Consider the following 18,096-nt stretch of genomic DNA (forward strand, 5'->3'; position numbering starts at 1 on the left):
ATTGTTCTCAGTGTGAAAAACAACAGAATCAGAATCAGAATCACGTGCAGATGCAACAGATGCAGTAGATGCAGTATGCACAAAGTACTCAGCAGTGGGATGCACAGTATCCAATGGAACAGACTCAAAAACAGACTCTAAAGATAAATTTCTAGAATGCCTAGCTAACATATGAAAAGTTCTATCGATCTCAGGATCAAAGGGTGGTATAGGCCTAGGATTTCCCCTAGTCATGCACTAAGTCACAACACCCTAAAATCATGAAACGATATCACAAAAATTTTGAACACACAAAACAACCTAAACAAACAAATCACACACACTCAAACATACAAGACAAAACACAACACACAAACAACACATTATCAACACAAAAGACCTAAAACTGAACCGTTGGTCCCCGGCAACGGCGCCATTTTGATGAGAGGGTCGCACCTCCCACAAAAGTTGTGCATAAAAGAATGCAGTATAGTACTAGGAAGTGACTCCTAGGTCGTCTCTCAAGGACCAAATTGGGTTCAGTCTCAAATCAAACACGTAGTGGGGGGGGGGTTTGAAAATGTTTTTGTGAATGCAATTGAACTAAAAAAAAATGAAAATTAAACACAACCGAATATAAATAACAGCATTAACATGAAACTACAACAGATAATTATCCAAACACAATTCAAGCTGTAAAAATGCAACGGTTACACTAAAACATTAAATACACAATGTTGTCATTTATCCTACGCATTCACAACCAAAGAGAAGAAAATCAACTCAACATGATATAAAATATTTTAAGCAAACAAAGTAAAAGAAAATAAAGAAAGTAAAATTTCTCTACTATTAATTGTGACCAATTCATCCACCAACAAAAATTAAAAATTGCAAATGCTAATAAAGAACTACTCCATGACCGTGACATTATGTGGCAAGCAAAGAAAAAAAAATATCAAAACAATTTGGATGTTTCTTCCTTCCAGACATGAACTTCCAACTTCTATAATCCTTTAATGACATATGGTCCACTCATTTTTTTTGCAAAAGGAATTTAAAGCAATTAAAATTGAAGCTATCACCGTACCTTGCTGCTCCTAAGTTATCTCATGCTAAAAGATAAATAAAAGACATTCATCCAATAGCCGTGGGCCACTCTTCCAGCCATAACACCCCTGCACCACACAATTCACCTACTCTACTTTTTCATTCTCTTACACACCATTCCAGCCGAGATTTGGATGCTCCAAGAATTTCATCACCGAGTGCACTTCTGCAGCAGCCGTGACCCCACACCTTTCACCTAATCACTCTTCCTTCCTCAAAGAAAAGTGGTTCCAGCTCACATTCTACTACCAAGTCCTTGCATGTCCCATCATCCTATACTTTATCCTAATCCACTCTTCTTATTCTCTGAATAGAAATAAAAACACCACCCACCTACTACTTCAATCCACGTTCCAGCAGCCGTGCATACCACTCTCTCCTTTTTTTTTATCTCCTGAAACAATTTAAAAAGAACCCCGTACAGCGTCACTCCACTCTCCTCTTCAATCAACAATTGCTACCTTTCAAAGCTTCCAGTGAGCGTGCTTCTCCTTTCTCCACGAAATGAATCACCATGTGCACCCTACCTACTCCCATCAATTCAACTTTCAACTTTATAAATCCAAAAACAATTCTATCTCCTTCCAACAGCCGTGAGACAACCGAGACATCACTTCATTCTCCTATTAAATCACTTCTTCATTTCTAAAGGTAAAGACATCTTAAAAGCATTAAACACAATATAAAAAAAAATAGCATATCCTTCTCGTTCCAGCAGCCGTGACACCCCTGCTTTCTTTCTATCAATCCACGCCCATGTGCATAAAGGTAAGCGTAATCACAATGAAATAAATAACCAATGCCAAACAATATCACCGTAACAACTTGGAATCAAGAAGACAAAATAGTGCTCAATCCATTTCTAGACAAGACCGCGTGAATACACTCCCAGTATTTTCATTCTTTCAAAACGTTCAAAACCAAAGCCCCTAAAAACGAGAGACCGAGAGTGAGTCCTTGAAAATGTGTGGCGGCTGGAACAAGGGCCGTGTGTCCCTCTTTAATAAGGGTAGGGTCCACACACAAAAACCCTAGGGTGCCAAGTCATTAACTTTTAATTTTGGGTCTAATCTAATTTACCAAAAATTGACCCAAAATATAAAAGTTGATACAAAAATTCTAAACTACTGAATTACAATTTAATTAATTTTAAAATGTCTGTGTGGAGAGTCTTGGATTTATTTGGCATTCTTCCTGATGTCCCAAAATGTATTTCCGAAATTTTCCTGCACTTCAAAAATGCACTTAATCAGCTCAGAAAACCCAAATTAGCACAATTACAAATTTCCGACCAAATTAAGAACAATTCGGAAAACGGGGAAATAACAAACAATTAAACACAATTTCCTGGTTTATTTAAGTGCAATAAACTAAATATAATTCAAGAAATAACGACTCATCAGCTACCATGAATTTATATGTGATCCATGGAGCTGCAACGAGTAAGGAAGGGAATGACCCATGTGTAAAATGTGAAAGACTTATGAAAAATGTGCTAAAATTAAATCAAACACGTGATCTGGTGGTGGTGTTGAAGGACAGTGGTGTGCTTAACAAAGAGTGGTGGTGCAGCTAGCATCTTTGACAATCATATGGACAGTTTTACCCCTTCTCTTGGTGTCTCCAAATTCCACTTAAAATGAAGAAAAAGAACATGCCCTGTTTTGTCCATATCTTCAAGCTCTTCTTGGATTCTTCTAGTCATACTTCTAGTAATGGGTCCATGTCCTAAGTCATCATCTCCTTCCCCTTGAAAAGGATTTGTCCTCAAATCCAAATCATCATTTGTATTAAATCCTGCAAAAGGACGAAGATCAGTAACATTAAAAGTAGAATGGACACCATACTCTGATGGAAGGTCTAATTGATAAGCATTATTGTTGACCTTCTTAAGGATTTTGAAAGGACCATCTCCTCGAGGACTTAATTTGGACTTCCTTTGAATAATAAATCTTTCCTTTCTAAGGTGAAGCCAAACTAAGTCACCTTCATTGAAAATGACTTCCTTTTTACCCTTATTATGATACTTAGCATATCTCTCACTTTGTTGTTGTATTTGGTTACTAATCCTCTCATGAAAAGTTTTAATGAATTTGGATTTAGATATGCCCTCTTGATGAACAAAATCATGTGAAGAAGGCAAGGGAATCAAATCCATAGGTGTGAGAGGATTAAAACCGTATACAGCTTCAAAAGGAGAGATTTTAGTAGTTCGATGAACGACCCTATTATAAGCAAACTCCACATGTGGAAGATACTCATCCCAAGATTTGTGGTTACCCTTGAGGACTACTCGCAATAGAGTAGATAGAGATCTATTTACTACTTCAGTTTGACCATCTGTTTGAGGATGGCAAGTAGTAGAAAAAGAAAGCTTAGTTCCTAATCGAGACCATAAGGTTCTCCAAAAGTGACTAAGAAATTTTGAATCTCTATCAGAAATGATGACCCGAGGTAGTCCATGAAGTCTAACCACATCTCGAAAGAATAACCTAGCCACATTGCATGCATCATCTATCTTGTGGCATGGTATAAAATGAGCCATTTTGCTAAAACGATCCACAACCACAAAAATAGAATCAAAACCCCATGATGTTTTGGGTAGTCCTAAGACAAAATCCATGCTAATATCTTCCCAAGGAGTTGAAGCAATGGGTAAGGGAGTGTAAAGACCATGAGGCATTGCTCTAGATTTGGATGTTAAACAAGTAATGCACTTGAAATAATGCCTTTGGACTTCTCTCCTCATGTGGGGCCAAAAGAATTTCTCTTTTAGCATGCTTAAGGTTTTATCAACCCCAAAATGCCCCATCAATCCTCCCTCATGCATTTCTTTGACAAGGAGTTTTCTTTGTGAGCCTTGGGGTATACAAATTTTGCCCTCTTTGAAAAGATACTCATCTCTCACATAGAATCCTCCTTGTGGCTTTTGCAAACTTTCCTCATATAAGGTGGCAAAGTCACTATCTTGAGTATACAATTCTTTTATGTTATCAAACCCAAGAATTTGGGCTCCTAAAGTGGCTAGTAAGATATTTCTTCTTGACAAAGCATTTGCCACTATATTAGCCTTTCCTTTCTTGTATTTGATAACATAAGTGAATTGTTCAATGAATTTCAACCACTTAGCATGTCTCTTTTGCAACTTGTGTTGGCTCTTCAGATATTTTAGTGATTCATGATCACTATGAATAATAAACTCCTTGGAAACAAGATAATGTTCCCAAGTTTGAAGAGCCCTCACAAGAGCATAAAGTTCTTTGTCATAGGTGGGGTAATTACAAGAAGCACCATGAAGTTTTTCACTAAAATAGGCAATTGGATGTCCTTCTTGTAATAACACAGCACCTATTCCATGTCCAGAAGCATCACATTCTAGTTCAAAAGTTTTGGCAAAATTTGGAAGAGCTAGAATGGGAGCTTGAGTGAGCTTCTCTTTAAGTAGCTCAAAAGCCTTTTGTTGTTTGTCTCCCCAAATGAAAGTAACATCCTTTTTCACCAACTCATTGAGAGGTGAAGCTAGACTAGAGAAGTTAGGCACAAATCGTCTATAGAAGCTTGCCAATCCATGGAAACTCCTAACTTCTCCTACATTCTTTGGAATGGGCCATTCTTGGATGTCCTTTATTTTCTCAGGGTCAACATGAACCCCACTTTTATTGACTACAAAACCAAGGAAGATGACACTATCAACACAAAAGGTGCATTTGTCAAGATTTGCAAACAATTTATTGGTTCTAAGAATTATTAGAACAACTTTCAAATGTTTTTCATGATTTTGCAAATCTTGACTATATACCAATATGTCATCAAAGTACACAACTACAAACTTCCTAATGCAATCCCTTAAAACATGATTCATAAGTCTCATGAATGTACTTGGAGCATTTGTAAGACCAAAAGGCATTACCAGCCACTCATATAACCCAAACTTAGTCTTAAAAGCAGTTTTCCACTCATCACCTTCTTTGATTCTAATTTGGTGATATCCGCTTTTAAGATCTATTTTTGAGAAAATTTGAGCCCCATGTAATTCATCCAACATATCATCAAGTCTAGGGATGGGATGTCTGTACTTTATGGTGATGTTGTTGATAGCCCTACAATCACAACACATGCGCCACTTCCCATCCTTTTTGGGTACCAACAACACAGGTACAGCACAGGGGCTTAAGCTCTTTTGAACCAAACCCTTATCTAGTAATTCTTGGACTTGTTACTCAATCTCTTTGGTTTCTTGGGGATTAGTCCTATAGGCAGGCCTATTAGGAAGAGTTGCCCCTGGAATGAAGTCAATTTGATGTTCTATTCCTCTTAATGGTGGAAGCCCATTTGGAATTTCTTTGGGAAATAGATCATCAAATTCCTTCAAAAGTTTTTGTATTGAAGGAGAAAGAGTAGTAGTCTGAGACTCACTAGATGTGCAGGTGAGTGTTCCTTGGCAAAGAAGAAGGTAAGAAGGTTGCTCAACTTGAAGTGTATTGTTTAAAGTCTTTTTATTTAAAAGAACTTCATGTTGAGTGACCTTGTGGGAAGGAACACTGGACTCTATCACCTCTCTTTCTTCCCTAATGACTACTTCGCTCTTTTGTTTTGGAATTTTTTTCTTTTTCTGTTTCTTTTCCTGATCCCTAGCGAACTTCATTTGTGCTTGATCTTGTGCCACTTGAGTAGGTGTCAAAGGTTGAAGCACAAATGTCTTGTCTTGTTTGTGCACAGTTATGGTATTGGTAAGACCATGGTGTATAGTGTTATGATCAAATTGCCATGGTCTTCCCAATAGCACATGGCAAGCTTCCATAGGAACTACATCACAAACAACTTCATCTTTGAAGTTCCCTATGGATAGAGCCACTTTAACTTGATTCTTGACTATAATGTCCCCATCTTCATTTAGCCAATGAAGTCTATAAGGTTTGGGATGGGGTATTACAGCAAGATTCAGCTTGTCAACTAGTCTGGTACTACAACAATTGCAGCAAGAACCACTATCAATAATGAGAGAACAATAGTTTTCTTGAATTTTACACCTTGTATGAAAGATGTTCTCTCTTTGTGATAGTTGTTCCAGACTTGGTTGACTGCTAAGCACCCTTCTCACCATGAGAACTTGACAATCATCCGCAAACACTTCCTCTTCTTTTTCCGTTTCACTCTCACTATCACTGGTGGGGGATTCACTTTCACTACTATAGATGTCCTTTCCCTTTAAAAGAATGGTTCTTTTAGTAGGACATTGAGCAGCTATATGACCCCTACCTAAACACTTGAAACACTTTATATCACTTGTGCGAGTGTGTGAAGATGACTCTTTGTTTGGTTTTTCAACTATTTTGGCTAGAGGTTTGAGGGGTTCTTTTGCTTTAGTAAATTTCGGCTCAAAGGGAGACTGAAATCTTTTGGCAGAAATTTTCCGTTGATTTTGTTGTTCTACCTTTATACACATTTGAACAAGTTCATTCAAATCTCTATAAGGTAGAAGTTCAACTTTATCCCTTATGTCCAAATTTAACCCACTCAAAAATCTAGCTAAAGTAGTTTCCTCTGCCTCTGTGATCCCTGATCTCATTATATATAGCTCCATTTGTTGTCTATAGCCTTCAACAGACATAGACTTTTGTTGCAACCTTTGGAGCTTATCCATAAGTTCCCTTTTATAGTAAGAGGGAATGTGCCTTTTCTTGAGAGCAACTGTGAGTTCATTCCAATATTTAATGGGAGGAAGTTGTTGTCTCAGTCTCTCTTTGACTAGAGCAGTCCACCAATACATTGCATACCCTTGAAACCTAAGGGTAGCTAGAGAGACTTTCCTTTCCTCCGACACTTGTTGACAGGCAAATATTTGCTCTACTTTCATTTCCCAGTCAAGGTAAGCCTCAATGTTATCTTTCCCATGAAAATGAGGCAATACCACATTGACTTCATAATGGAAGACCATCTAAGACGCACATTGGACCTCTTACTAGAGCCATGGCAAAGAGGATTCAAGAGGAAGAAGGACCATATACTATTTTGCTTCTATGGAAGGTAATTTACATTAATCCTTCTTCCCATAATTAAAAGCACATTTTTTCTTTGTTTTGTAGGATTAATAAAATTGGAGGAAGCAGCTGCCAGCATACCATTTGAGCACATGAAAAGGGAGACTTGGAGGGAGAAGCTTGCTGGCAAAGCTATCAAAAAAACTCAGCTAGGCCAGCTTTCACGTGTACTTCTGAGTTGGAAAAAGAATTCAGAATTGGTGCTGTTCACGTGTGCTGCTGAGGCATGTTTGGAGCTGAAGCAAATTGGCGCCTTTTTCATTTGCATTTGGATTGAATTTCATTTCAGATTTGAGGCTCTTATTTTCCTATAAATAGGAGACCTCTTCCTTTTGTAGTTACTTTAGAGCTATGCCCAAATGCTGAGAAATATATTCCAGTCTTGCATTCTGCTCTTGAGTCAAAATTGCTTGCAATTTCTTCATTTTCTCTCAAGCTTCCTTCCATTATATGAAGGCTTTCTGAGCTGAGAGGCTTCACTCATTCTACCTTGCTTCATTCAAACACCTCCATCAACATTTACTCCATCAAGTCCGCTGCACACCAACACACTTACCACACCTCTGATCTGGGAGCTTCAGGCCACTGGATTCCTCTGGAATTTGGCTCCATCAAGTGGTATCAGAGCCAGGTTCTCCATGCACCAAGGAGCTAAGCATTTCTTCTCATTCTGCAATTTAATTATACTGAATTCCATCTCTGTTTCTGTTTTTTGTTTCTGTTTTCTGTTTCTGTTTCTGTTTTCTATTTCTGTTTCAGTTTTAATTCTGCTTCTGTAATTCTGATCCAGCCTTTAATTCTGTGTTCTTACAGTGTATTATGTCCATTTTTCATTTTAAACGGTGAATCATTTCTTGTTTGAGTCAATTCCAGCTTTGAACTTTAAATTCTGTTTTGTCTAAAGTCTTGTGCAAACTACTGTTGCTGTTTTAACATTGTCACTGTTTTGAAATTGTTTCTATTGAGTTCTGTGCTTACCAGTGCTATACAAGCTGTTTGTTACCATTAGAGGCAGTGATGAGTTGATCTAGCCTTGGTAATATAGGCTGAAGCATCCAATAAGCCAAACTGGTTGTAAAATTCTGTTAAAATCTGATGCAGAATTTTGTTTGCTGTTCTAAATCATCAAATTTGTTTTCAGCTGGTTTTGATTGATTCTAAAGCTTGATACAACATTGTTTAGTGTTGTTGAATGATGCTAAGAGTGTAGCCAACCATAACAAGCAATGAAATGCAATTTGCATAGCTTGGTTGTGCATAGACACTAGTCATTTGTTATTTCAGATTTAAATTTGGTTTATCACCGTGCCAATTTTCATTGCATAGTTTAATCTGAGTTTGGTCATGCTAAGCATCTTTAATTCCAGCTTAGATCTGTGTATTCACATTGCCTAGAGTCTTTTCCTTGCTGATTGATGGACAAATTTATGAACACCAAATTATGATGTCACAAACTTGTTTTCAATCGGCAAGTATGACCGAATCGTTCAAGTAATAAAACTTGGTAAGACCAAGTATCGTTCTTCCCAAAGGACTCACGGCCTAGTTTAGTTATGTGATTTCTTAATTAACTAAGACTTACAAACGAATTAATTGGGGTTTAAAATGCAAGACAGAAAATAAACATGTATGCATGAATTGTGATCAATGGCAAAAAGCAAAAGATAAACACTTTCAATGAAATTTATGTATGGATATGTTGTTGGGGTTCAATTTCATCTTATCCACTCTCATATATTTTAGGAATTCAACGATCAAATCACCATTGTTAATGCCACTCTCTAATGTACCTTTCCAGAAGGCTTCTCCCTAATCACGAGTTCATACAATTCCTAGCATTCCTAATGATTAGTTCATAAGTACAGGAGCTTAACGACAACCAATATAAAATTGGGAGAAATTCCCCGGATCTAGACTTCCCCGTACGTTCCCGTATCGACAAAACCAATAATCATGCATCGAATGAGTTAAACCATGCAAGCATTAAACAAAGAGGAAAAACCCTAACTAATGATGAAAGAAAGCATAAGTCTTAATTAAAAGATGTAAAAACAGATTCCATATATGAGAGTTTCCCAAGACTACATTGATTCCCCAACAAACATAAAGAGGTTAGTTCACCATATTCATGGTGAACCTAGATGAATTACAATGAAAGAATGAAAGAATAAACCCTAAAAAGGTGAAGCGGAAGCCTCAGCATCCAAGATCCTCCTTCAAAGGGGTGGTAGAGAGAGTGTTTGCCTCGTTCCAGCCAGAGATACCTAACCCTAGGAAACCCTAAAGCTTATGTATCATTCGTAAATTACAAAAAGTCAAGTCCAAGCCCATTAAAGTGCCGCTCAGCGGTAAACTACCACTCAGCGGTGATTGCGTGACTTGTTTTCTCCCCTCAGCGGCCATTTTGCCCCTCAGCGGATCTCCCGTGACTTCCAGAGTACCGCTCAGCGGTAAAATACCGCTCAGCGGTGAGTGCGTGACTTATTTTCTCCCCTCAGCGGCCATTTTGCCCCTCAACGGACCTCCCGCAAACTCCTGAGTGCCGCTCAGCGGTAAACTGCCGCTGAGCGGTGACTTCGGCTTCTCCTTTTGCACTTTTTATTGTCTTTTCTGATTTCATCTCTCTCCTTCTTCACTTCTTTTACCAAATTCACCTTCAAACCTGCACAAAAACACTGAAATCAAGCATAAACCTGTCCAGCTCTCTTATTTCCAAAAATATACAGAAAAGCATGATTTCAAGCTAGTTTCTAAGTGTAAAGGTTGCTTTTAGTGTCAATTTTAATCATGAAAATAACAGTTTTTCAACTGTTATCACAACCCCAAACTTAAAACTTTGCTTGTCCTCAAGCAAATAAGATGTAACTCTATCTTTAAACCAATTCATATGATGATTCACTTCATTCAAAAATCTTCTTTTCAAGATAACAAAAACTTCACTCAAACTTATGACCAAGAGTTCGATCAAGATGTGCACATGCTTTAGTATTCACAAAGTCATTTAAATTCCAACAAATGCTATTTTCATGAATGATCAATCAATTAAACATGGATGTTCATGTGTTCATGTGATATTTCTTCACTCAGTCAAGTGTTTCACTCACACTCAAGTGTATAAGAGATGATCACTCATTCACTCTACTATCACAATGTTACATGAATTAACTTTGCCTTTCATTTTACCACAATCAAAAACATTCACAAGCATGCATCATCACAAGGACTTTTCTATGGCTTATAATGCGGCTGGGCTAACAAGAAAATTGGTTTTTCTGGATCACAAAATCCTTGAGTTAATAGAATCATAACAACACAATCATCTTATTCATTCCCAACTTTCTTTTGCCTTTGCATTGAGCTTTGCTTCTTTTTCTTTTCTTTTCTTTTTCTTTGCATATTCTTACTTTTTTTTTTTTTTTTTTTTAACTCTTAGCTCAATGCTTTTCATGTTTTTCCCAACAACCCCAAACTTGAATATTTAACAATACCACACAAGATCTTCTACTTAACTCAAGGTAAAGATTTTCAACTAAGGGTTTTCAGTGTATATTCAAGGCTAAGGGTTCAAAAGATAGAACACACAGTGTTCTCTTTTAGTGGGCTGATTTTATGAATTTGGCCAATAAAAAGGTTTTCAACAAATGGCCTTGATCACATGATGCAAAACAAGCAATTGATTCAATCATAGAAAACCTGGGCAAAACCATTCATGCTTTCAAAGTAATAGCATTCAACAATAACAACTCTGAAGCTCAAAATCTCACACATAAGCTCATTCACATTTAACATACACATCCTGCTTAATTTCACAATCACAATCATGATATCATGCATTTGTTCACAAAACTTGTGAATCACCTGTATAAGCATTTTAATGTGCACATCATCTCAACATCAGTTAATCATAAGCATCATTCAGTATTACTTATCACAACATCACAGTTAATAGCAAACCATCACAACAAACCAGGTTTCAAATAAAGTACATCAACCCTAATCTAAAAACGGAAAATACTTACAAAACTCTGGGTTGCCTCCCAGTGAGCGCTTGTTTAACGTCACGAGCCTGACCCAAACTTTCAAGGATCAACCAACAACATCATTGTGGAAAATTGTTGCACCTCTCCCCCTAGATAAGGTTTGAGACGTTGACCATTCACCACCCAACTCTTTTGTGGATCAGCAGCAACTGGATTAAATATTTCAATTGCTCCATGCGGATGCACTTCTTTTATCACATATGGTCCTGACCATTTTGACTTCAGCTTCCCAGGAAATATCTTCAATCTTGAATTGAACAATAATACCTGTTGTCCTGGATTGAAAACTCTATTCACCAACTTTCTGTCATGATAAAATTTAATTTTGTCTTTATAAGCCTTGGATGAATCATATGCATGTAATCGCATTTCTTCAAGCTCCAAAATCTGCCGTCTGCGTGTGCATTTAGTTTCATAAGGATCGAAATTCAAGAATTTCAAAGCCCATAATGCTTTATGCTCCAATTCTACAGGCAAATGGCATGCTTTCCCATAGACTAATTGGAATGGTGATAATCCCATAGACGTCTTCATTGCTGTCCTATAAGCCCAAAGAGCATCATCCAATTTGAGAGACCAATCCTTTCTTGATGAAGTCACTGTTTTTTCCAGGATCCGTTTTATCTCCCTGTTAGATACCTCAGCTTGTCCATTGGTTTGCGGATGATAGGGTGCAGCTACCTTATGTTTTACTCCATAGTGTTTGAGTACTTTCTCTAGCTGATAATTGCAAAAATGAGATCCTCCATCACTGATCAACACTCTTGGAGTGCCAAAACGTGAGAATATCTGCCTCTTCAGGAATTTAATTACCGTGCTAGCATCATTTTTAGGACAAGCTAATGCTTCCACCCATTTACTCACATAATCCACTGCTACCAGAATATATTCATTGTTGAAAGATGGAGGGAAGGGTCCAACAAAGTCAATACCCCAACAATCAAAAACCTCCACCTCTAAAATACCTTGTAAAGGCATCTCATGACGTTTAGTGATTGTCCCTGCTCTTTGACATTTGTCACAATTTTTAGCATGATTATGAGCATCTTTAAACAAAGTTGGCCAATAAAATCCTGATTGAAGGACTTTTGCTGTTGTTCTTTCTCCATTAAAATGTCCTCCATAAGGTGAATCATGACAATGCCAGAGAATTCCTTCTGCTTCTTCATTTGTAACACATCTCCTCAGAAGATTATCTGCTCCAATTTTGAACAAATAAGGATCATCCCAAACAAATTGTTTGGCATCATGCAAAAATTTCTTTCTTTGTTGCCAAGTTAAGTCTTCCGGCATGACCCTTGCAGCTTTGCAATTAGCCATATCAGCAAACCAGGGTCTCTGCTGAATATACATGAGTGATTCATCTGAAAAAGATTCCCAGATTTCAGACTCCTTGCTAGTGACTTCATTATTGACTAACCGTGACAAATGATCAGCAATTAAGTTTTCACTTCCTTTCTTATCACGGATGTCTACATCAAATTCTTGCAATAGTAAAACCCATCTAATCAGACGTGGTTTAGAATCTGGTTTTGTCAACAAATATTTGATAGCTGCATGATCTGTATAGACAGTTACCTTGGACCCAATAAGATAAGGTCTAAATTTCTCTAGAGCATACACAATAGCAAGAAATTCTTTCTCGGTTGTAGCATAATTCAATTGAGCATCATTCAGAACCTTGCTAGCATAATAAATTGGATGAAACTTTTGTTCTTTCCGCTGGCCAAGGACAACTCCTATTGCATAATCACTTGCATCACACATTAATTCAAAGTTTTGATTCCAATCTGGTGCTACAATTACTGGAGCTGACACTAACTTCTTCTTCAATGTGTCAAAAGCTTTCAAGCCATCTTCATTCATCACAAAAGGTGCATCCTTCATCAAAAGATTACTCAATGGTTTAGCAATTTTTGAGAAGTCCTTGATGAATCTTCTATAGAACCCAGCATGACCAAGAAAACTTCTAATCCCCTTTACATTTGTTGGTGGAGGTAGTTTCTCAATGACTTCTACTTTAGCTTTGTCTACCTCAATTCCTTTAGCAGAGATTTTGTGCCCCAATACAATTCCTTCAGTTACCATGAAATGACATTTTTCCCAATTCAAAACAAGATTTGTCTGAACACATCTTTTGAGGACAGTGTTCAAATTAGCCAAACATCTTTGGAAAGAATTTCCAAAAACTGAGAAATCATCCATGAATACTTCAATGCATTTTTCTAAAAGATCCGCAAAAATTGCCTGCATACACCTCTGAAACGTAGCTGGAGCATTACATAATCCAAAAGGCATCTTTCTATACGCAAAGATACCAAAAGGACAAGTAAAAGCCGTCTTCTCCTGGTCTTTTGGATCCACCACAATTTGATTATATCCAGAATATCCATCTAGAAAACAATAAAAAGCCTGCCCTGATAACCTTTCTAGCATTTGATCCATGAAAGGAAGAGGAAAATGATCTTTCCTAGTAGCTTTATTCAGCTTCCTATAATCAATGCACATACGCCAACCAGTAACTGTCCGAGTAGGAATAAGTTCATTCTTATCATTATAAATTACTGTCATCCCACCTTTCTTTGGAACCACCTGTACTGGACTCACCCATTCACTGTCAGAGATTGGATAGATGATACCAGCTTCTAACAGTTTCAACACTTCTTTTCTGACAACCTCCTTCATAACAGGATTTAACCTTTTCTGTGGTTGAGCACTTGGTTTATAATCTTCTTCCATAAAAGTTTTGTGCATGCAGTAAGTTGGGCTAATACCTTTGAGATCTGATATTGACCACCCAATTGCTTCTTTGTTGGCTTTCAGAATTTCTATCAATTGCTCTTCTTCTTGTGAAGATAAAGAGTTATTGATGATGACTGGCTTTGTTCCATCTTCTTCTAAAAACACATATTTCAGATGTGATGGCAATCTTTTTAATTCTGGTGTCTGTGTTTTGACTGTTTCTTCCTTATCAATTATTTCAAAATCTTGGATCTTCCTCTGGACTCTTTTTCAATGTTTCCAAGTCCATCAGACATTCATCAATCAATTTCTCTTCTTCTTCATCTAAATCTTCACATGCATCAATGAGAGTTTTTTCCAATGGAGAAATATTTCGCACCATCCTTTCTTGCACCATACAAACTTCGTCAAGTTCATCAAATTGAAAACATGCTTTGTCATCATTTGGATATGTCATGGCCTTGGATACGTCAAAAGTGACTTCTTCATCGTCAACTCTCAATTTAAGCTTACCATTCTCTACATCAATCAAAACTCTAGCAGTCTTCATAAAAGGTCTCCCAAGAATAAGAGGAACATCACTAGTTCCTTCCATCTCCATCACAATAAAATCCACTGGGAATACAAATTTGTCAACCTTCACTAGAACATCTTCAACAACTCCATATGGATACTTAAGAGACCTGTCTGCCAATTGAAGAGCCATTCTGGTTGGTTTAATTTCCAGCCCCTGAATTGTTCTGCACATGGATAGCGGCATTAGATTAATGCTAGCTCCCAAATCAATCAATGCTCTTCCAACTTTCACATCTCCTATGGTGCATGGAATAGTGAAGCTTCCTGGATCTTTAAGTTTAGGAGGTAGTTTCTGTATGATTGCACTGCAGTTGCCCTGTATATTGATAGTTTCCTTCTCAATGTACTTGTGTTTCTTTGTGAGGAGTTCCTTCAAAAATTTCGCATATGATGGCATCTGTTGCAATGCTTCAGAGAATGGTATAGTAATCTCCAACTTTTTAAACAATTCCATGAATCTTTCCAACTGCTTTTCTTTCTCCTTCCTCGAATAACTCTTTGGATAAGGAAGTGGCTTTTCATACTCTTTTTCTTTCTGTCTCTCCTCTCTCTCTTCTCTCTCTTTTTTTTCTCTCCTCTCCTCTTCTTCTTTTTCCTTTTTCTCTCTCTCAACTCTTTCTTTCCACTCACATGTTTCTTTTTCACTCTCACTCTCATTTTCTTTCTCTTCTCTTTCTTTTTATCTCTCCTCTAACACTCTACCACTTCTAGTCACAATAGTTTTACACTCCTTTCCCAGATTATCATGTTTCATCTCTTCAACTATTCTCTCAACATAAACCTCCATTTTTTTAAATGCAACATCTACATTATGACAATAAGACGCATTCGTCTTCAAGAATCTTTGGAAAGTCTCTTCAAGCTTTGTTGTTTTCTCAACTGGAGTACATTGCATCTGCCATTTTGGTTGTTGCACTTGAACCATTGAGACCTGTTGTATTTCCTGTGGTATTTGAGAAAGTTTCATAGTTACTTCTTCAAGCTGTTGAGAGATAATTCTATTTTGAATAAGCAAAGCTTCATTTAATTGTAACAACTCCTTCTGACTAAAATCTCCTTTTTCAATATTGAGTTCATTGTCATTAGTAGCCATATTTTCAATAATTTCAGTTGCTTCCTCTGGAGTTTTCCATTTAATGTTTCCTCCTGCTGAGGCATGAAGCATCATCTTAGCTTGTGAACCAAGACCTCCAAGGAAAGTTAGGACTACTTCTTCTTCTTTGAAGCCATGCGTGGGTGTTTTTCTTAGCAGACTTTTGTATCTATCCCATGCATGCCCCAGTGATTCTTCCATGCCCTGCTTAAATGAAGATATCTCTTGCTTGCCTTTTGTCACCCTTGATTGTGGAAAGTACTTGTTCAAAAACTTTGTTACCACTGCTTCCCACTCTGTGAAACTTCCTTCTGGAAAAGAGTTCAACCAAAGCTTAGCATTGCCTCCCAATGAGAAAGGAAACAAACTAAGTTTGATTGCTTCGTCTGGCACCCCATTGATTTTCACTGTGTTGCAAATTTCATTAAATGTAGTAAGGTGCTCATATGGGCTTTCATGAGATAACCCATTGAATTGATTACTCTTCACCAGTTGGATCAATGCTGGTTTGACCTCCATATTGGCTGCATTGACTCTAGGTCTAGCTATGCTGTTAAAATGTTGAGGTCCAGCTACATTGGTGTAATCAGCAAGAGTTCTTCTGATATGATTATTCTCCATATTTTTTGTGCTATTGTCAGAACCTTGTGGTGATGGTTGCAACAGAGTTTCCGGAGGAGGGAAAAGTTCTCTAGATGTTCTGATTCTTCTCCTCCGTCTACTGTCTTCTAATCCTTCAAGCAACGGTTCTGTTGTTTTCTTGCTCCTAGTTCGAATTGCCTCCTGCATACACAAGAACACAAAACCCTAGAAGATTTGGTTAGCACAAAAAGATATAAAAGAAAATATAAGATTCAGAAAATAAAGACAGAAAACAGAAAAAAAAAATAAAATAAAAATTCGAAATTTAAAAATAAAATAAAAAAAAATAAGTCAAAGATAATTAATAATCACACAAATTAACTAGTTAAACCACGAGTCCCCGGCAGCGGCGCCAAAAACTTGATGGACAAATTTATGAACACCAAATTATGATGTCACAAACTTGTTTTCAATCGGCAAGTATGACCGAATCGTTCAAGTAATAAAACTTGGTAAGACCAAGTATCGTTCTTCCCAAAGGACTCACGGCCTAGTTTAGTTATGTGATTTCTTAATTAACTAAGACTTACAAACGAATTAATTGGGGTTTAAAATGCAAGACAGAAAATAAACATGTATGCATGAATTGTGATCAATGGCAAAAAGCAAAAGATAAACACTTTCAATGAAATTTATGTATGGATATGTTGTTGGGGTTCAATTTCATCTTATCCACTCTCATATATTTTAGGAATTCAACGATCAAATCACCATTGTTAATGCCACTCTCTAATGTACCTTTCCAGAAGGCTTCTCCCTAATCACGAGTTCATACAATTCCTAGCATTCCTAATGATTAGTTCATAAGTACAGGAGCTTAACGACAACCAATATAAAATTGGGAGAAATTCCCCGGATCTAGACTTCCCCGTACGTTCCCGTATCGACAAAACCAATAATCATGCATCGAATGAGTTAAACCATGCAAGCATTAAACAAAGAGGAAAAACCCTAACTAATGATGAAAGAAAGCATAAGTCTTAATTAAAAGATGTAAAAACAGATTCCATATATGAGAGTTTCACAAGACTACATTGATTCCCCAACAAACATAAAGAGGTTAGTTCACCATATTCATGGTGAACCTAGATGAATTACAATGAAAGAATGAAAGAATAAACCCTAAAAAGGTGAAGCGGAAGCCTCAGCATCCAAGATCCTCCTTCAAAGGGGTGGTAGAGAGAGTGTTTGCCTCGTTCCAGCCAGAGATACCTAACCCTAGGAAACCCTAAAGCTTATGTATCATTCGTAAATTACAAAAAGTCAAGTCCAAGCCCATTAAAGTGCCGCTCAGCGGTAAACTACCACTCAGCGGTAAACTACCACTCAGCGGTGATTGCGTGACTTGTTTTCTCCCCTCAGCGGCCATTTTGCCCCTCAGCGGATCTCCCGTGACTTCCAGAGTACCGCTCAGCGGTAAAATACCGCTCAGCGGTGAGTGCGTGACTTATTTTCTCCCCTCAGCGGCCATTTTGCCCCTCAGCGGACCTCCCGCAAACTCCTGAGTGCCGCTCAGCGGTAAACTGCCGCTGAGCGGTGACTTCGGCTTCTCCTTTTGCACTTTTTATTGTCTTTTCTGATTTCATCTCTCTCCTTCTTCACTTCTTTTACCAAATTCACCTTCAAACCTGCACAAAGACACTGAAATCAAGCATAAACCTGTCCAGCTCTCTTATTTCCAAAAATATACAGAAAAGCATGATTTCAAGCTAGTTTCTAAGTGTAAAGGTTGCTTTTAGTGTCAATTTTAATCATGAAAATAACAGTTTTTCAACTGTTATCACTGATCCAAACTTTGATTCCATAAAACTGAATTTGGTTGGTTATTTTGGTGCCATTTACTGCATAAGTGGTACAGCAGTAGGGATTTTCG

At 37.5% G+C, this 18,096-nt stretch overlaps 1 protein-coding gene across 1 annotated transcript; it reads right to left on the reverse strand.

Moving 5' to 3' along the window:
* Positions 1 to 2,677: 2,677 nt before the first annotated feature.
* LOC148198497 (uncharacterized) lies at positions 2,678 to 6,946 on the reverse strand. Its single transcript, XM_088115829.1, has 3 exons — positions 5,502 to 6,946; positions 3,505 to 3,938; positions 2,678 to 3,378 (listed from the first exon to the last, which is right to left on the reverse strand). Exons 1-3 carry the CDS (start codon positions 6,944 to 6,946, stop codon positions 2,678 to 2,680), a joined length of 2,580 nt encoding a protein of 859 aa, XP_087971955.1.
* Between the last annotated feature and the right edge of the window lie 11,150 nt (positions 6,947 to 18,096).

This window comes from Vigna umbellata, chromosome 5, assembly GCF_029865625.1.
Source record: "Vigna umbellata cultivar VRB3 chromosome 5, Vumbellata_1.0, whole genome shotgun sequence".
Taxonomy (NCBI): domain Eukaryota; kingdom Viridiplantae; phylum Streptophyta; class Magnoliopsida; order Fabales; family Fabaceae; genus Vigna; species Vigna umbellata.